At 42.2% G+C, this 21,802-nt stretch overlaps 1 protein-coding gene across 2 annotated transcripts in view; it reads left to right on the top strand.

Annotated features, from left to right (window-relative positions):
* The window catches only part of ccdc69 (coiled-coil domain containing 69), a 61,842-nt gene that overhangs the window by 31,085 nt on the left and 8,955 nt on the right, over positions 1 to 21,802 (top strand). Inside the window, exons 3-5 of one of the 2 annotated variants that reach the window (XM_030738607.1) lie at positions 12,796 to 12,965; positions 18,907 to 18,994; positions 19,418 to 19,491. In XM_030738607.1, the coding sequence (XP_030594467.1) occupies positions 12,796 to 12,965; positions 18,907 to 18,994; positions 19,418 to 19,491 (332 nt within the window). Of the gene's footprint in view, positions 1 to 12,792; positions 12,966 to 18,906; positions 18,995 to 19,417; positions 19,492 to 21,802 lie in introns of both variants that reach the window. The other variant, XM_030738606.1, reaches the window with a different exon arrangement.

The following is a 21,802-nucleotide window of genomic DNA, read 5'->3' as shown; positions in this document are numbered from 1 at the left end:
AAAAATCCCTACAGGCAACCTAGTTGACAGACTCAACTGACACTGTTGTGATGACCTAGTATATACAATAATATAATTTAAGTCACTGTATTTAGGGCCCGAGCACGAACTGTGCGAAGGCCCTATTGTAATTGCTTCGTTTATTATTATTATTATTATTATTATTATTATTAGGGCCCGAGCACGAACTGTGCGAAGGCCCTATTGTAATTGCTTCGTTTATTATTATTAGGGCCCGAGCACGAACTGTGCGAAGGCCCTATTGTAATTGCTTCGTTTATTATTATTATTATTATTATTTTTTTTTTTTTTTTTATTATTATTATTATTATTATTATTCAGGCAAATGAATTGGCTTTTTGGGGGCTTTATCATATTCAAAAACTCATGAAACTTTGCACATGCGTCACACCTGGTGAAAATTTAAGTATTTTAATGGGCTCGGGCAAGGGCGCGCCCAAATGGCTCGCTAGCGCCCCCTAAACTGGAGCCCCACCGCTGTGTTTCACGTACATGAATGAAACTTCATACACATGTATATCATGTCCAGGCGCACAAAAAATCCTCTTGGAGCCATGCCCTAAACCCAACAGGAAGTCCGCCATTTTGAATTAATTATGCAAATTTGCCGATTTGCAGCCCTCACACTTTTTCTAATAACTCAGAGGTTTTAGACGTTATCATCTTCATATTTGGTTTGTCTAACCTACACCCCCAGGGGAATCTAAATCTCGAAAATGGTGAGTTTTTGCCAAGGGGGAGGGGTCCTTATGCCCCTTTGAACTTTGATCATTCGCCATGAAATTTTGATTGCCTCTCATTCATACCTACATGATCCAATGTGCATCAAACTTCTCCAGTAGGATGAGGGTGCCCCCCTGAACACATACATATGACAATATTTAATATCAGTCGCAGCGCCACCTAGTGGGAACAGGAAATGTCATATTTTACACTTGGAGGTCCAGCTCCAAGGTGGTTTAGCAGAACCATCTCAAATTTCACCTGGAAAGCCTTAAGAACTTGGACTTACTGTGTTTTCAAAACTGTGAGTTTTTGACAAAAGGGCGTGACCCTTATAGGACGGCAAAGTTCGATGATTCCCCATGAACACAAAAATGGCTGTAACTCAAAGCCAACTTGCCCAATCTGGCTCAAACTTCAGTGGTGTGATAAGCACCCTGTCCTGAACACACTCATATGCATAAAGTCCATAAACGTTAGAGCGCCGCCTAGTGGCAGCTCGGAATATCTTAAAATAGCAAGTTTTTTGAGTAGCCCCGGAGCTACGTTTTATCTACATGTATGAAAATGTAGAGGCTCATGTAACATACTAAGACGTACAAAAAAGTCTCTTGGACCCATACCCCAAACCCTACAGGAAGTCGGCCATCTTCAATTGAAGGTGTCAATTTTTGCGATTTCCACGCCTGCTATTTGAACGAACTCGTCCTAGGGCATTTCACCCACTGACACCAAATTGGCTCCAGATCATCTACATAAGTAGCCCATCAAATATTGTGGAAATCTTTAAAAAATATTAAACGGCCTTGTCACACCAGGCCATTAAATTTGGCCTTTGTTTTTCTCCCTCACCACCAAAATTGTTTGTGCACTTGTTCGCACATGCTTTGTCTGATCAGGCTGAAAATTTAATCACTCATGTACACACCCAGGCTGAATCCATAACTACAGATTCAAGACTGTAGGCGCAATAGCGCCCCCTACAGAAGCAAATGAAAATTTGTATGACCGTCCACAGAATTAGTTTTGCTCTGAAATACATGAAATATCTTTCACCATTCCTTACAAAATCCTCATCTATTTGATAAGCCTCCTGCCCTGAACACATTGATATGCATAAAGTCCATAAACGTTAGAGCGCCCCCTACTGGCAGCTTTAAATATCATAATATACCATGTTTTTTAGCTAGCCCCTGAGTTACATTTTATCTACAGCTCTGAAATTTTGCACACTCATGTAACATCCTAAGACATACAAAAAAGTCTCTTGGAGCCATACTCCAAACCCCACAGGAAGTCCAGCATCTTCAATTGAAAGTGTCAATTTTTGCCATTTTCAGGCCTGCTATTTGAATGAACTCCTCCTAGGGCATTTCAGCCAGTGAGACCAAATTGGCTCCAGATCATCTAGACAAACAGCCCATCAAATATTGTGGAAATCTTGACAAAATATTAAATGGTGTTGTCACACCAGGCCATTGAAGTTGGCTTTCATTTTTCTCAATGGCGACCAAAATTGTTTGGGCACGTGTTCATACATGCTTTGCCCGATCTGCCTGAAAATGTAATCACTCATGTACACAGCCACTCTGAACCCATAACTATGGATTCAAGGCTATACGTAGCTGCAAGAGCGCCCCCTACAGAAGCAAATGAAATTTTGTATAGCATCCACAAACTTAGTTTCTCGGAAATGTATGAAAATGTGTTTCAACATTCTTGACATCATCCTGATCAAAACAGTCTATCAGACCCATGCCCTATTTTGCATGCTGGAGCCGTGACCCCACCCCCAAATATTCCATTGTGTCTATGCCAAGAGCAAAAGATATCTTTTCCTATAAAAGAATTCAACTTTCTACAGACCTTCTGTACACCATCACGATCACAAGACCTCCGAGTGCGGCACGGGTCGACGAGCGCCACGGGTCGACGCGCAGGGAGTGCGAGGGCCCGATATCACCGCTTGCGGTTTTAATTATTATTTTTTTTTTTTTTTTTTTTTTTTTTTTTTTATTATTCAGGCAAATGAATTGGCTTTTTGGGGGCTTTATCATATTCAAAAACTCATGAAACTTGGCACATGCGTCACACCTGGTGAAAATTTAAGTATTTTAATGGGCTTGGGCAAGGGCGCGCCCAAATGGCTCGCTAGCGCCCCCTAAACTGGAGCCCCACCGCTGTGTTTCACGTACATGAATGAAACTTCATACACATGTATATCATGTCCAGGCGCACAAAAAATCCTCTTGGAGCCATGCCCTAAACCCAACAGGAAGTCCGCTATTTTGAATTAATTATGCAAATTTGGCGATTTGCAGCCCTCACACTTTTTCTAATAACTCAGAGGTTTTAGACGTTATCATCTTCATATTTGGTTTGTCTAACCTACACCCCCAGGGGAATGTAAATCTCGAAAATGGTGAGTTTTTGCCAAGGGGGAGGGGTCCTTATGCCCCTTTGAACTTTGATCATTCGCCATGAAATTTTGATTGCCTCTCATTCATACCTACATGATCCAATGTGCATCAAACTTCTCCAGTAGGATGAGGGTGCCCCCCTGAACACATACATATGACAATATTTAATATCAGTCGCAGCGCCACCTAGTGGGAACAGGAAATGTCATATTTTACACTTGGAGGTCCAGCTCCAAGGTGGTTTAGCAGAACCATCTCAAATTTCACCTGGAAAGCCTTAAGAAGTTGGACTTACTGTGTTTTCAAAACTGTGACTTTTTGACAAAAGGGCGTGACCCTTATGGGACGGCAAAGTTCGATGATTCGCCATGAACACAAAAATGGCTGTAACTCAAAGCCAACTTGCCCAATCTGGCTCAAACTTCAGTGGTGTGATAAGCATGCTGCCCTGAACACATTCATATGCATAAAGTCCATAAACGTTAGAGCGCCGCCTAGTGGCAGCTCGGAATATCTTAAAATAGCATGTTTTTTGAGTAGCCCCGGAGCTACGTTTTATCTACATGTATGAAAATGTACAGGCTCATGTAACATCCTAAGACGTACAAAAAAGTCTCTTGGACCCATACCCCAAACCCTACAGGAAGTCGGCCATCTTCAATTGAAGGTGTCAATTTTTGCAATTTCCACGCCTGCTATTTGAACGAACTCGTCCTAGGGCATTTCACCCACTGACACCAAATTGGCTCCAGATCATCTACATAAGTAGCCCATCAAATATTGTGGAAATCTTTAAAAAATATTAAACGGCCTTGTCACACCAGGCCATTAAATTTGGCCTTTGTTTTTCTCCCTCACCACCAAAATTGTTTGTGCACTTGTTCGCACATGCTTTGTCTGATCAGGCTGAAAATTTAATCACTCATGTACACACCCAGGCTGAATCCATAACTACAGATTCAAGACTGTAGGCGCAATAGCGCCCCCTACAGAAGCAAATGAAAATTTGTATGACCGTCCACAGAATTAGTTTTGCTCTGAAATACATGAAATATCTTTCACCATTCCTTACAAAATCCTCATCTATTTGATAAGCCTCCTGCCCTGAACACATTGATATGCATAAAGTCCATAAACGTTAGAGCGCCCCCTACTGGCAGCTTTAAATATCATAATATACCATGTTTTTTAGCTAGCCCCTGAGTTACATTTTATCTACAGCTCTGAAATTTTGCACACTCATGTAACATCCTAAGACATACAAAAAAGTCTCTTGGAGCCATACTCCAAACCCTACAGGAAGTCCAGCATCTTCAATTGAAAGTGTCAATTTTTGTCAATTTTTGCCATTTTCAGGCCTGCTATTTGAATGAACTCCTCCTAGGGCATTTCACCCAGTGAGACCAAATTGGCTCCACATCATCTAGACAAACAGCCCATCAAATATTGTGGAAATCTTGACAAAATATTAAACGGTGTTGTCACACCAGGCCATTGAAGTTGGCTTTCATTTTTCTCAATGGCGACCAAAATTGTTTGGGCACGTGTTCGTACATGCTTTGCCCGATCTGCCTGAAAATGTAATCACTCATGTACACAGCCACTCTGAACCCATAACTATGGATTCAAGGCTATACGTAGCTGCAAGAGCGCCCCCTACAGAAGCAAATGAAATTTTGTATAGCATCCACAAACTTAGTTTCTCGGAAATGTATGAAAATGTGTTTCAACATTCTTGACATCATCCTGATCAAAACAGTCTATCAGACCCATGCCCTATTTTGCATGCTGGAGCCGTGACCCCACCCCCAAATATTCCATTGCGTCTATGCCGAGAGCAAAAGATATCTTTTCCTATAAAAGAATTCAACTTTCTTCAGACCTTCTGTACACCATCACGATCAAAAGACCTCCGAGTGCGGCACGGGTCGACGAGCGCCACGGGTCGACGCGCAGGGAGTGCGAGGGCCCGATATCACCGCTTGCGGTTTTAATTAGGGCCCGAGCACGAACTGTGCGAAGGCCCTATTGTAATTGCTTCGTTTATTATTTTTATTATTATTATTTTTATTTTTATTATTATTCAGGCAAATGAATTGGCTTTTTGGGGGCTTTATCATATTCAAAAACTCATGAAACTTTGCACATGCATCACACCTGGTGAAAATTTAAGTATTTTAATGGGCTCGGGCAAGGGCGCGCCCAAATGGCTCGCTAGCGCCCCCTAAACTGGAGCCCCACCGCTGTGTTTCACGTACATGAATGAAACTTCATACACATCTATATCATGTCCACGCGCACAAAAAATCCTCTTGGAGCCATGCCCTAAACCCAACAGGAAGTCCGCCATTTTGAATTAATTATGCAAATTTGGCGATTTGCAGCCCTCACACTTTTTCTAATAACTCAGAGGTTTTAGACGTTATCATCTTCATATTTGGTTTGTCTAACCTACACCCCCAGGGGAATCTAAATCTCGAAAATGGTGAGTTTTTGCCAAGGGGGAGGGGTCCTTATGCCCCTTTGAACTTTGATCATTCGCCATGAAATTTTGATTGCCTCTCATTCATACCTACATGATCCAATGTGCATCAAACTTCTCCAGTAGGATGAGGGTGCCCCCCTGAACACATACATATGACAATATTTAATATCAGTCGCAGCGCCACCTAGTGGGAACAGGAAATGTCATATTTTACACTTGGAGGTCCAGCTCCAAGGTGGTTTAGCAGAACCATCTCAAATTTCACCTGGAAAGCCTTAAGAAGTTGGACTTACTGTGTTTTCAAAACTGTGAGTTTTTGACAAAAGGGCGTGACCCTTATGGGACGGCAAAGTTCGATGATTCGCCATGAACACAAAAATGGCTGTAACTCAAAGCCAACTTGCCCAATCTGGCTCAAACTTCAGTGGTGTGATAAGCATGCTGCCCTGAACACACTCATATGCATAAAGTCCATAAACGTTAGAGCGCCGCCTAGTGGCAGCTCGGAATATCTTAAAATAGCAAGTTTTTTGAGTAGCCCCGGAGCTACGTTTTATCTACATGTATGAAAATGTACATGCTCATGTAACATACTAAGACGTACAAAAAAGTCTCTTGGACCCATACCCTAAACCCTACAGGAAGTCGGCCATCTTCAATTGAAGGTGTCAATTTTTGCGATTTCCACGCCTGCTATTTGAACGAACTTGTCCTAGGGCATTTCACCCAGTGACACCAAATTGGCTCCAGATCATCTACACAAGTAGCCCATCAAAAGTTATTCAGGGTTTTGTAGAATATTGAACGGTGTTGCCATGGCAACCCTCTGAATTTGGACTTTTTTCAATTTCAAATTCACAGAGATTCTAAACATCAGCCCCTGGGCTGTGCTTTCTCTATGTACCTGAAAATGTGCCTGCTGATGTAAGATGCTAACATCTACAAAAAACTCTCTTGGACCGATAGCCCAAACCCAACAGGAAGTCAGCCACGTTTACTTTAAAGTGTCATTTTTGCAGCATTTTTCGCCTTTTTCAGGCCTTTTTGCCTCAACTCCTCCTAGGGCATTTGACCCAGTGAGACCAAAATGGCTCCAGATCATCCACACAAGTAGCCCATTAAAAGATATTCATGGTTTTGTAGAATATTGAACGGTGTTGCCGTAGCAACCCTCTGAATTTGGACTTTTTTTCCATTTCAGGCCCAGATAGGTTCTAAACATCAGCCCCAGGGCAGTGCTTGGTCTGTGTACATGAAATCGTGCATGCTGAAGTAACATCCTAAGACGTACAAAAAAGTCTCTTGGACCGATAGCCGAAATCCAACAGGAAGCCTGACATGTTCTAATTAAGGTGTCATTTTTGCAGCATTTTTCACATTTTTCAGGCCTGCTATTTGAATCATCTTCTACTACAGCTTTTCATCCAGTCACACCAAAATGGCTCCAGATCATCTACACAAGTAGCCCATCAAAAGATATTCATGGTTTTGTAGAATATTGAACGCTGTTGCCGTAGCAACCCTCTGAATGTGGGATTTTACTCATAAACCACAGTACACCAAATTGTTATATCTCTGACATACATTGTCCCATGTGCCTCAAACTTCACAGGCTTAATGGGAGGGTAAGGGAGACTGGACACACCCATCTATCACCTTTGTTTCACACTCATAACGCCACCTAGTGGCAACAGGAAATCAGAAGTACGCTAATAATATTCATCCTATGATCATTGCAACTTATTTGATGGCTGCAGGCATTACATAGACCATTGTGATACTTTCATTAGTGGGCACTCACCGATGCCACCTAGTGGAAGCGGGAGAGGAACGATGCGAAGTACGGCTAGCCTGCTGAGCTGTCAGCAGCCGGGTGAGCCCGCTACTCTCTCGTCTGCGAGAACCTCCGAGCGCGGCTCGGCTGGAGCGTGCCATGGGTCGACGCGCGGCTTGGCTGGAGCGCGCCACGGGTCGACGCGCGCCGGGTGCGAGGGCCCGATCATCGCCGCTTGCGGCTTTAATTATTATTATTTTTATTATTCAGGCAAATGAATTGGCTTTTTGGGGGCTTTATCATATTCAAAAACTCATGAAACTTGGCACATGCGTCACACCTGGTGAAAATTTAAGTATTTTAATGGGCTCGGGCAAGGGCGCGCCCAAATGGCTCGCTAGCGCCCCCTAAACTGGAGCCCCACCGCTGTGTTTCACGTACATGAATGAAACTTCATACACATGTATATCATGTCCAGGCGCACAAAAAATCCTCTTGGAGCCATGCCCTAAACCCAACAGGAAGTCCGCCATTTTTAATTAATTATGCAAATTTGGCGATTTGCAGCCCTCACACTTTTTCTAATAACTCAGAGGTTTTAGACGTTATCATCTTCATATTTGGTTTGTCTAACCTACACCCCCAGGGGAATCTAAATCTCGAAAATGGTGAGTTTTTGCCAAGGGGGAGGGGTCCTTATGCCCCTTTGAACTTTGATCATTCGCCATGAAATTTTGATTGCCTCTCATTCATACCTACATGATCCAATGTGCATCAAACTTCTCCAGTAGGATGAGGGTGCCCCCCTGAACACATACATATGACAATATTTAATATCAGTCGCAGCGCCACCTAGTGGGAACAGGAAATGTCATATTTTACACTTGGAGGTCCAGCTCCAAGGTGGTTTAGCAGAACCATCTCAAATTTCACCTGGAAAGCCTTAAGAAGTTGGACTTACTGTGTTTTCAAAACTGTGAGTTTTTGACAAAAGGGCGTGACCCTTATGGGACGGCAAAGTTCGATGATTCGCCATGAACACAAAAATGGCTGTAACTCAAAGCCAACTTGCCCAATCTGGCTCAAACTTCAGTGGTGTGATAAGCACCCTGTCCTGAACACACTCATATGCAAAAAGTCCATAAACGGTAGAGCGCCGCCTAGTGGCAGCTCGGAATATCTTAAAATAGCAAGTTTTTTGAGTAGCCCCGGAGCTACGTTTTATCTACATGTATGAAAATGTACAGGCTCATGTAACATCCTAAGACGTACAAAAAAGTCTCTTGGACCCATACCCCAAACCCTACAGGAAGTCGGCCATCTTCAATTGAAGGTGTCAATTTTTGCCATTTCCACGCCTGCTATTTGAACGAACTTGTCCTAGGGCATTTGACCCAGTGAGACCAAATTTGCTCCACATCATCTACACAAGTAGCCCATCAAATATTGTGGAAATCTTTACAAAATATTAAATGGCCTTATCACACCAGGCCATTGAAGTTGGCCTTCGTTTTTCTCCCTCACCACCAAAATTGTTTGTGCACTTGTTCGCACATGCTTTGTCTGATCAGGCTGAAAATTTAATCACTCATGTACACACCCAGGCTGAATCCATAACTACAGATTCAAGACTGTAGGCGCAATAGCGCCCCCTACAGAAGCAAATGAAAATTTGTATGACGTCCACATAATTAGTTTTGCTCTGAAATGCATGAAACTATCTTTCACCATTCCTTACGAAATCCTCATCAATTTGATAAGCCTCCTGCCCTGAACACATTGATATGCATAAAGTCCATAAATGTTACAGCGCCACCTACTGGCAGCTTGAAATATCATAAAATAGCATGTTTTTTAGCTAGCCCCAGAGCTACATTATATCTACAGCTCTGAAATTCTGCACACTCATGTAACATCCTAAGACGTACAAAAAAGTCTCTTGGAGCCATACTGGAAACCCTACAGGAAGTCCAGCATCTTCAATTGAAAGTGTCAATTTTTGTCAATTTTTGCCATTTTCAGGCCTGCTATTTGAATGAACTCCTCCTAGGGCATTTCAGCCAGTGAGACCAAATTGGCTCCAGATCATCTAGACAAACAGCCCATCAAATATTGTGGAAATCTTGACAAAATATTAAATGGTGTTGTCACACCAGGCCATTGAAGTTGGCTTTCATTTTTCTCAATGGCGACCAAAATTGTTTGGCCACGTGTTCGTACATGCTTTGCCCGATCTGCCTGAAAATGTAATCACTCATGTACACAGCCACTCTGAACCCATAACTATGGATTCAAGGCTATACGTAGCTGCAAGAGCGCCCCCTACAGAAGCAAATGAAATTTTGTATAGCATCCACAAACTTAGTTTCTCGGAAATGTATGAAAATGTGTTTCAACATTCTTGACATCATCCTGATCAAAACAGTCTATCAGACCCATGCCCTATTTTGCATGCTGGAGCCGTGACCCCACCCCCAAATATTCCATTGCGTCTATGCCGAGAGCAAAAGATATCTTTTCCTATAAAAGAATTCAACTTTCTACAGACCTTCTGTACACCATCACGATCACAAGACCTCCGAGTGCGGCACGGGTCGACGAGCGCCACGGGTCGACGCGCAGGGAGTGCGAGGGCCCGATATCACCGCTTGCGGTTTTAATTATTATTATTATTATTTTTTTTTTTTTTTTTTTTTTTTTTTTTTTTTATTATTCAGGCAAATGAATTGGCTTTTTGGGGGCTTTATCATATTCAAAAACTCATGAAACTTGGCACATGCGTCACACCTGGTGAAAATTTAAGTATTTTAATGGGCTTGGGCAAGGGCGCGCCCAAATGGCTCGCTAGCGCCCCCTAAACTGGAGCCCCACCGCTGTGTTTCACGTACATGAATGAAACTTCATACACATGTATATCATGTCCAGGCGCACAAAAAATCCTCTTGGAGCCATGCCCTAAACCCAACAGGAAGTCCGCTATTTTGAATTAATTATGCAAATTTGGCGATTTGCAGCCCTCACACTTTTTCTAATAACTCAGAGGTTTTAGACGTTATCATCTTCATATTTGGTTTGTCTAACCTACACCCCCAGGGGAATGTAAATCTCGAAAATGGTGAGTTTTTGCCAAGGGGGAGGGGTCCTTATGCCCCTTTGAACTTTGATCATTCGCCATGAAATTTTGATTGCCTCTCATTCATACCTACATGATCCAATGTGCATCAAACTTCTCCAGTAGGATGAGGGTGCCCCCCTGAACACATACATATGACAATATTTAATATCAGTCGCAGCGCCACCTAGTGGGAACAGGAAATGTCATATTTTACACTTGGAGGTCCAGCTCCAAGGTGGTTTAGCAGAACCATCTCAAATTTCACCTGGAAAGCCTTAAGAAGTTGGACTTACTGTGTTTTCAAAACTGTGAGTTTTTGACAAAAGGGCGTGACCCTTATGGGACGGCAAAGTTCGATGATTCGCCATGAACACAAAAATGGCTGTAACTCAAAGCCAACTTGCCCAATCTGGCTCAAACTTCAGTGGTGTGATAAGCATGCTGCCCTGAACACATTCATATGCATAAAGTCCATAAACGTTAGAGCGCCGCCTAGTGGCAGCTCGGAATATCTTAAAATAGCATGTTTTTTGAGTAGCCCCGGAGCTACGTTTTATCTACATGTATGAAAATGTACAGGCTCATGTAACATCCTAAGACGTACAAAAAAGTCTCTTGGACCCATACCCCAAACCCTACAGGAAGTCGGCCATCTTCAATTGAAGGTGTCAATTTTTGCAATTTCCACGCCTGCTATTTGAACGAACTCGTCCTAGGGCATTTCACCCACTGACACCAAATTGGCTCCAGATCATCTACATAAGTAGCCCATCAAATATTGTGGAAATCTTTAAAAAATATTAAACGGCCTTGTCACACCAGGCCATTAAATTTGGCCTTTGTTTTTCTCCCTCACCACCAAAATTGTTTGTGCACTTGTTCGCACATGCTTTGTCTGATCAGGCTGAAAATTTAATCACTCATGTACACACCCAGGCTGAATCCATAACTACAGATTCAAGACTGTAGGCGCAATAGCGCCCCCTACAGAAGCAAATGAAAATTTGTATGACCGTCCACAGAATTAGTTTTGCTCTGAAATACATGAAATATCTTTCACCATTCCTTACAAAATCCTCATCTATTTGATAAGCCTCCTGCCCTGAACACATTGATATGCATAAAGTCCATAAACGTTAGAGCGCCCCCTGCTGGCAGCTTTAAATATCATAATATACCATGTTTTTTAGCTAGCCCCTGAGTTACATTTTATCTACAGCTCTGAAATTTTGCACACTCATGTAACATCCTAAGACATACAAAAAAGTCTCTTGGAGCCATACTCCAAACCCTACAGGAAGTCCAGCATCTTCAATTGAAAGTGTCAATTTTTGTCAATTTTTGCCATTTTCAGGCCTGCTATTTGAATGAACTCCTCCTAGGGCATTTCACCCAGTGAGACCAAATTGGCTCCACATCATCTAGACAAACAGCCCATCAAATATTGTGGAAATCTTGACAAAATATTAAACGGTGTTGTCACACCAGGCCATTGAAGTTGGCTTTCATTTTTCTCAATGGCGACCAAAATTGTTTGGGCACGTGTTCGTACATGCTTTGCCCGATCTGCCTGAAAATGTAATCACTCATGTACACAGCCACTCTGAACCCATAACTATGGATTCAAGGCTATACGTAGCTGCAAGAGCGCCCCCTACAGAAGCAAATGAAATTTTGTATAGCATCCACAAACTTAGTTTCTCGGAAATGTATGAAAATGTGTTTCAACATTCTTGACATCATCCTGATCAAAACAGTCTATCAGACCCATGCCCTATTTTGCATGCTGGAGCCGTGACCCCACCCCCAAATATTCCATTGCGTCTATGCCGAGAGCAAAAGATATCTTTTCCTATAAAAGAATTCAACTTTCTTCAGACCTTCTGTACACCATCACGATCAAAAGACCTCCGAGTGCGGCACGGGTCGACGAGCGCCACGGGTCGACGCGCAGGGAGTGCGAGGGCCCGATATCACCGCTTGCGGTTTTAATTGATATTATATTCTTTCATATCGTCATTTAAATTTAAAATATCTGTGATATTTTTAGCAACAATCAATAAATAACATGAACATCTATCATAACGTGAAAATATAAGTGAATGTGTTGTGAATGAGTATGCTTGTGGACTGGGTTCAGGGTTTAGAGTTGTTCTTCTTCTGAAGTTCCTTTCTCTTCCTGTAGAGGGCGGTGTATTTATCTCTGAAATGTGTTGTAAATATTCATATTTTTGTATTTCACTGTGCTGATTAGCAGGTAAACGTACATCAGGAGAGCCAGATGTGTGTCTGGAGAAGCAATTGGAGCGGTTCGAGTGGCAGCTGAGGATTTTAAAGGAGGCCAATGGAAACCCAGAGAGGGTGGAGCTACTGAAAGACCATGCTGATGAAGAACTGTGTGCCCTCGTACTAAGCATCCTCGACAAGGTGAGAAGATATTCGTTTGATAAACTGACCATCACTGCAACCACTGATCTTTTTTTTTTTTTTTTCTGGCTGTTGTGAGCGTCATCCACCATCTTAGCTTTTATATCTCTGCTGCTGACATAAAAAAAACAAACAGCAAACACAAGGTTCACTTGGCTCATATGAAGTATTACTGTTATGCCAACTGAAAAGGTATCATATGAATGTTGCTGATTGAAAATAAACAGCATTTCTGTCTTGTACAACAGCAAGGAGTGAGTGGGTGCTGTAAGGTACAGCAGGTAGATAAAATATAGTATCATCTGCATACAATGTGATAAATGCAATAGATTACTGTTCTATTAACAAATTAGAAACTACAGTTGTCTCTTTAGATGCAGAGAAAGCATTCGGCCGGGTAAATTGGAAATTTCTGTTAGCAGTTCTACACAAATTTGGATTTGGTTCATCCTTCATAAACTGGATTGAAACACTATACAGCTCTCCAAATGCACGTGTTAGAACAAATTATCTTATTTGCCAAATTTTCAGTCTGCAGACGGGCACCAGACAGGGCTGCCTGCTTTCTCCTTAACTTTTTGTCATTTTCTTTGAGCCACTAGCAGCAACAATCTGACAAAATGTAGATATTAAAGGAATTCAAACAGAGAACACAGACCATAAGATAAGCCTTTATGCTGATGATGTATTACTTTTCCTTGGGAACTCACAAACCTCTCTTCTGAAGACAATCACGCTTATAGATAAGTTCTCATATCAGATTACTCCATCAGTTGGAGTAAATCAACCGTTTTACCTCTGAATTGTAACTTTCAGAACTCCACCACTACCTCACTACAGTCAGGCAACATTTAGGTATAAATTTTTTCCACCAGGCTGTCAGACCTGGTACAGCTGAATCATATTCCTCTACTAAAAGCAATAGAGGATGATCTCACACGTTGGAACTCTCTACCTATATCTCTCATGGAGAGAGCTGCCACAGTAAAAATGATAATTCTGCCTTAAATCAATTACCTGTTCTCACTGATCCCTAATAAACCTTCTGTTGCTTGGTTTAAGTCACTAGACTCAAACATTTCAAAATTTGTATGGAAAAATCAGAATCAGAATCTTTATTGTCATTGTACACAGAAGTTGCACAACGAAATTTAAAATGCATTCCTTTCTAGGTGCCTCAGACAATAAATAATAAAATAATAAAAATATGAGTGATAAAAATGATTACTAAAATACAATGCACAATAGTAAATTAACAGACGAATCTAGCCCTGATACACACACCAACGCACGCACACAGTCAGCACTACCACCCCACATCACTGTTTATTTAACCACACAGAGTTCAGTTCAATGATAGCCCTGGCATAAAAGCTGTTCCTCAGTCTGTTTGTTCTGGCCTTCATTGTCCTGAAACGTCTGCCTGATGGCAGTAGCTGAAACAAGGAGTGTCCAGGGTGTGAGGGGTCCTGGAGGATGTTCTGTGCCCTCCTCTGGCAGCGGGCATTGAACAGTAAGACCTCAAGAATAAGTTTACAGACTTTACAAAAGCTAAAATGCAATGGTGGTCTTGAACTTCCAAACTTTTATCACTATTTCTTAGCCATAGATTACAGTATGCTTCAAGGTGGATCAAATCAAGCCCTTTAGACAGCCCATGGCTGGATTTAGAACAAACATTCTGTGGAAAAGTGAAAATATGACTTACCTTTCATTAGCTCCAGTATTAAACATCATAACTGCTTTAAAAGTCTTAACATAAACACCTCTTTGACAGCCTGGTGGGAATTTTTAAAGATAGCCAAGTCTGCACTTATCCCATGTAAACTGACACCCATTTGGAACAATCCAGATATATGTCAGAAAAATAAAGTACTGAATTTTTCAGCATGGCAAGAGAAAGGAATAAAGAACCTAGAACATGTTATTCAAGATGGAACCTTTATTTCATTTGAAGAAATTTCAAAATATGGAAATTTCTTGAATATCAGCAATTGAGGTATATGGGCAAGGTTTAATTTAAATAATATAAAATTAGAAATCCCTGTATTGGTAACAGAATTTCTAAATCTTTATACCCTTAAATTGTTATCAAAATATATGTCGCTATTAAAAATTAATGATTCAATTTCCCTCCCAACTGCAAAATGGGAGCGAGATCTTTCCATCAACACAGATGAAAACTTCTGGACACAGATATGTTTAAACACTTTCAAAATGACTAAAAGTCCATATTTACAACTCATACAATACAAAACTCTCCATAGAATACACAATACAGAACACAGGATGTTCCAAATGGGCCTCAGAGACACAAATGTATGCACCCACTGTTCAGGCAATCATGCTGAGAACTATATGCATGCTATGTGGTCTTGTACACCTGTTCAGAGGTTCTGGCAGAGGATATGTGAAGACTTATCCACATGGTTTAATTGTGATATCCCAGCATCACCAAAACTGTGCATTTTAGGTGATGTAGGTGAAGTAAACATGGAAGCAAATATATCACATATAGCTCTTACTGCCTTATGCATTGCTAAGAAAACTATCCTTATGAATTGGAAATCAAAAAATGATTTGTGTATTTTTCACTATAGGAATTTACTTTTAGACCACATTAGTCTGGAAAGAATGTCTGCCACCTCTAAAAATCAGTCGGACAAATTTGAATCTCTCTGGTCCCCACTGATCGACTCCATCACTTAGTGGGGGTGATCGGCTGTGGTCTCATCTCGCGGTGTGCCTGGTAGGTGGCTGGGGGAGGGCCGGGGGATTCGGGTGTCTGTTGGTTCTTGGACTGGAGACGGTGGCTGTCGTTTTGTGGTTTCTGTGTGCGGGCCCTGGTTGTTGTTGGTGGGGGCTCGGACGGATGCTCTTATGGTATTGGGGTGTGGGGGCTGGGGTGCCCGTGGTGGTGGGTGCTGGCCCTGGGCCGGCAAAGTTTGTACGCCGGCCTCCTCCGCAGGGGTCGGGGTGCAGGGTCTGGGGCCCTGGTGCCTGGGGTCACCCATTTCCCGGTTGGGCCCCTCCCTGTGCTGGAGGGGGTTTGTGCCCCCTTGGGTGCACCACCGTATGTGGTGGGTTGGCCCGTGTCGGGATGTCTGGCCGGCATCCCGGGATTCTGGGGTGCCCATGCATCTCTGTGGGGTGGGCGGTGGGTGCCGGCCTTGAGCACAATCGTGCCCTGGGGATATGACCACTTCAAGCCCTGGACCTGCCTTCCCTGTACTGTGGTTGGGTGTAGGGAACTGGGATGTTTAGTGAGCCAGTAGTTTGCTGGCTCTCTCCTTCCGGGGGTAGTCCTCTATCTCTCTGTCATATATATCCTGACCCTTCCCCTCCTCCCACTCAGTCAAACATTACATCACACACTCTTAGGGTCTTGGGGGAGGGGGGCTTGTGCTGCAGTGAGTGGGGCCACTTCTTCGGCTCTGTTTGCTGTGTTGCGTGATGTCCACTCCTTCTTTTTAATTACATCATACAGCTCACAACACATTATAGTACACATAGGGCCTTGGGGGGCAGGTGTGTCACACAGTGGTTAGTGTGTGGAGCTCTTGAGGTGGCCCCACTTGTCTGTTCACTGCTGCCTGCTCCTCAATTTTTATCTACATCTTAGACAATGAGGGCCTTGGGATGGTGATGTGGATGGGCGCTGTTGCTCAGTGCTCATAATACATCTGTTCCTCCAATTTTAATAACACTGTAGCTTTCACACAGTCATACACATTCTTTCCACTACATCTCTACACATCACTCCAAACACGTTGAGTGGAATGAGGGGGTGGGTGGGTCTGCCCACACCCCAGTTTCATGCACCCTGCCTGGGGTGGGGACTGGCTAGTGATTCGGTGCGCTGCACATTGCCTCTGGCTCTCTAGACTCCTGCCTGTGGGGGCTCCGTTTTTTTTTTCTCCCCTTTGTTTTTCTTTTTTCTCCTTTTTTTTTCTTTCTCTTTATCCCTCTTTTTCTAACCCCTTCCTTCCTACCTGTCTGGCATGGCATAAATAAGTAAAATTAAAATACAAACATTCACAAAAGTAGCCTATAAAAAACCTATAGAACTGTTCTTGTCAAAGCAAATATGTTTGGTACATCAGTGCATTCGGTACATCATTCCGATTGCGACAACTGCCAGACATGACAGGCTTTAAAAAACAAAAAAATGACGAGGACCTAAAATAGTTCCTTGAACACAGGGTTATTATAGTTAATGAAAACGAACAAAAACTTAAATAGAGAAAACATTTTCGTTAACTGAAATAAATCAAAACTATAATTAAAAGGAAAAAAACGATAACTAACTAAAACTGTATTGTGAGTTTACAAAAGTACCTAAAACTAACTTCAATTATAGATAAAATGACATTCGTTTTCGGGTTTGTCATTTTATTTAAAACCCTTGTGGATCAATATGAAATAATTTTTTATGCTCTACGAGTTTAAGCTGGGTGCGCCATTGGGCAACTATGTGCGTGCTCGCTCACCGCGCTGGTCAAAAAAAGTAATGGCAGCGGTCTGCTGAGAAAGCAGCAGAGTCCCATATGGAGTTTTTTTGAGTATGATAGCACAGATAGAAGCGAGTGTCTTGTTGTGGATGATGAAAACATGTGAGGAGCACTTCTCAGTCAGGAAAAACACCAACATCAAAGTCCACCTGAGAAGCGCACAACGGCTACAGAAACCGCTCTGAACCTACGTAACCTGACGTGCACCTCTGAAGAAACGTGACTACTCGGGTCCACGCAGTCGCAGTGTTGTGATTAACCTGTTTAGTCCTTGTGCATTTAGGGTTAGGGTTGAATTTATCAATCAGAGAATAACTATCAAGAATAATAATCAAAGTATCAATATAAGGACTCACAAATGTCAGCAAATTCCTTGTAGGAGAAACTATCAAAATGGACGTGAAGGAATGAAGAAAGTGAAAAAACAGGGACAAATATGTTTGCAGCCAAAAAACTGAGCACAAAGAGTGAGGACCAAAAAAAGTCCCAGCTGGCACCACATATAAAACACCACCATGACCACAATGTAATTAACATACATAATCCAGCTACACGAGCATAAATGTGGACACTTGCGTAGGTTGTGTACAGAGTCCACAAAGACCCTGCAAGTCTAATCAGCGAGCAGCTAACCAAGCTAGCTCCAAAACAGAAGCAGCTTCATGTGGCGAGAATATCAGGATGCAGCTGGATTTGAGCTTTGACTCCTTCAAAGAGTTTGTTTTTGTCAAACACCACATGTAGTTGTTGCTAATCTACTGCACTGATGCTGAAGGTTACTGTAGAGTTTATTGGGTTTTGGAGTTTGTTTTTCTTCATGTTTCTCCCTGTTGATGTTCATGTGTGTCTTGAATATTACGCACATTTAGCACGTAATACTGTTGTCTTGTGAACAGTTGGTTGTTGAATACAATTTTTAAATGGTATCTTTTGTTGAGTTTTTATTACACAATAGTCACTCTTGCACCTTGAATCTTGCACCTGACAAAGTACTAAAAACTAATAATAAAACTAACGAAAACTAAGCATTTAACCAAAAATAAAAACTAATAAAAACGAGCAAAACCGCTGTGGAAACTAACTGAATTAGAGGGAAAAAAAGTAAAAACAAACAAACTAAACTATAATGTAAAATACAAAACTATAATAACTCTGCTTGAGGGATCACACCTTTAATCAAAGCAGGAGATATTAAGATGTTTCCTGTTTTGCCAAAGACTAAAAAAAAGAAAACCAGCGTACAAACTTTGCCTTCAGGGTGTTTTAAAAAGATGTCATTAACTAAAGAGTTTTTTGTTTATTTTGGGGTTTTTTGGACTCCACAGTAATAAATTGTATTTATGTTGAAGGTGGTGTCATTATGCCTGCCCTCCATCCTTCTCATTATTTTCCTCTTAATCAAACTGAATCTGTTCCGTTCGGACTTCCAGGTGAAAACGGAGACAACGGCCGATTTGAACGTCTTGCATGAACAGAAGAGTAAATCTGCTACAGAGGATCATGAGAGGCACGTGGAAGGTAACAGACGGATGGAGAGTTAACATTTGAATCTGCTGTTTTTGTTTGTTTGTTTTTGTTTTGGGTTGTGATTATGGGGCCACAGATTTCAAGCTTAGGGGATAAAAGAAGCAGGAAGTGACTACAAAGCTACAAATGACACAGACTGAGTCCTCATTTCTTTGTACTTTTATCACCCTGCAGTTATGTTTTTAATTCGTTCTCATTATGTTCATTTTATGTCTTTGTGGGGGTTTTTTGGTCCCTTTTTGTGTCAATTAGAATATCTGTCATAGATGAACACAAATGGAGCCATTTAAAAACTAATTCTGTATGAGTCAGTTTGGTTGCTTGAAGGTTTTTCTAAGTGAGCCCAAAGATCTTAGAATGGTGTACATGAACCTCTTTGTGATTCATTGAAACAGTTTGTGTTGTTTCCTGCAGAGCTGCAGAGGAGACACGAGCACGAGAAAAATAAGCTGATAGAAGAGTTTCAGGCAGCTGAAAACGTTCTCAAGGTAAACACATCGATATGGAAAAGATGAGGACTGTTTGTTTCTTGCTTTTGTTAATAAAGCCTGAAATCACCTGAAATATGGAAACACTAAACCAGGGGGGGTGTCAAACTCAATCACGGGACGGGCCAAAACTGCAAACACGGTCCCGGCCAAACAGGATTAACATTTATTGAACATCTAAGACTGAAAATATTTTAATCAGCACTATGAATCTGAACGGCTAGAAAACAGCAACATTTTCCTCAAAAATGAGAATATTTCAAGCTGATGAAAATTTGCAGTTTTTTCAGGTAAAAACTGTGATGTGAATTTCTACACTTCAGTTGGGAAAACTGCAGTGTGTGCAGTTTCTCAGCAAAAAGCTGCAGACACAGCGGTGGAGACGTGTCTGATTTATTTATTTATTTTTTGGCAACGTGGAAAGTTGCATAAATTCCCTTTTTCCATCTGCGTCTCTCACAGCTGCAACTTGACTTGAAAAGCTTTCACTGCGTCATACATGTGCGCGCTCACGCGGTCCGTCCCTGAAGCTGCAGGTTTAACGCATTAAGATGCTTCGTTATGTCGCAGAGAAAAGGCGACTCACAGACACCTTTCAGAGCCCTGCTGAGGGCTCCGTCAGTTCCTCCGTCAGTTCCTTTCTATGAACTGACTGATTTCCTCAGGTAGCTCATCACACCTGTGTGATCAGGCACGTCACCAAATTCAGAAGTTATTTGAAGCTATTGAAACTGCCGGTGATTTAAACCTTTGCCTCTTATAAAGTTCACTGTCTGTGATACGGTGATTATGACCGTTGTGTCTTCAGGACTTTGCTGCAGCGTTTCCTGCTGTGTGACTCAGTGATGCTCTGTCAGCTCACCTGTGCAGGTCTCCCTCTGCATCCGTCCCAACGATCCGCTCTTTTCCCGGCACATCGCAGGCGAGGAAAAGAGAGACACTGTTTACCTGCCTGACCACCTGTTTGGAAAGTCCCTGTTTTTCCACTTTTCATTCGGCCATTTTGGAGGGTCAGACTAGCTTAGATGTCACTGTAAAAAGTGCTGACCAATGTTTTTATCCACTAATCACTGATCAATGTGTCGTTGGCAGAGCTGGCCCAAGACATAGGCGACACATGCGGCTGCATAGGGCCCCCTGGCCACCAGGGGCCCCCAAGCTCACCTACATTTGTGATGAAACTTTGTCCTTTTTTAACATAACAGTGTCCTAAAGTAAGAAGAAACTATTCCACCTCTTCATATTTGTACAATTGTAACAACACTAATTTAATGAGTAGGCCACTTGCTCACTGACTGCGTGTGTCAGCGTGAATTCAGATAGTTTGGGCACGCATGCGCATCAGCAGTGCTCCAGGTGACCCGATGGTCCGTCGGTTTCGGTCGTTTGTGGATGAAGCTACGAAACAGAAATGTGTCAGAAAGGAGCTGTCCCTGTGAGGCAGAGAGGAGGGAAAGGAGACGATTAGAGGAAGAAAAAGACAAAGGTATGTTTCCATGAGCAGTTACAATAGTTTAGTTTGTAACCAGCTCCAAACGTACTTAGCTATCGCTAGCTGGCTAAGTATGGTATTTATCATGTCGCTGTGTCTGTCAAAAACAAGCTGTCAGCCTGTGTCACCGTCCTCAGTGTGTAACTAGTTAATGTACGTTTAGCTTGGATCTTATCATCATGGTCGTGGGTTTATGACCCAGCGTTTTTAGTTTTAGGACTTCCATTTTTGTATTGTTTCAGGTTACTGTTTGATTCCTGGTTTATTGTGTTGTTGCAGTTTTTAATTTGTGTCTTTTTCTGCTAATTCCTGGTTGGTTTCATTGTTTCTATCTTCAGGCTTCTTACTTTTCTGAGTTCTGTTCTTGGCTGTTTTTGACTTTCTGTTTAATCCTGTTTCAGTTCTCTGGGTTCCCCTGTTCTCGGTTCTGTTTGGTGTTTCATTGTTTCTGCTTTGTTCTCCTGTTAAGTGGATTTTAGTCCTGGTCTCTATTAGGGATGCGCCGATCTGATATTCAGTATCGGTATCGGTCCGATCCTGGCCTAAATTCCTGGATCGGATATCGGAAAGAAATAAAAAATACAATAGAGTCCGATCCGATCCGACCCACATTAGCTGCATTACAGTTATCCGTTGTCTTCTTCTTCTTGTGGGTCTGCGGTTGACCAAACCAGCTTATAGCTACATTACCGCCACCTACTGGAATGGAGTGGGGATCAGGAAATAACCCCCTCAGTTCTCCGACGCTGCGACGGATTCCCTTTGACACTGAGCGATCATCGTTGACATGTTTTTTCTGGCTCCACCGCTCTCTGCGTG

This window comes from Archocentrus centrarchus, chromosome 10, assembly GCF_007364275.1.
Source record: "Archocentrus centrarchus isolate MPI-CPG fArcCen1 chromosome 10, fArcCen1, whole genome shotgun sequence".
Classification (NCBI taxonomy): domain Eukaryota; kingdom Metazoa; phylum Chordata; class Actinopteri; order Cichliformes; family Cichlidae; genus Archocentrus; species Archocentrus centrarchus.
Note: the sequence above shows the minus strand (reverse complement) of the source record. Positions and strands in the feature narration are given on the sequence as shown.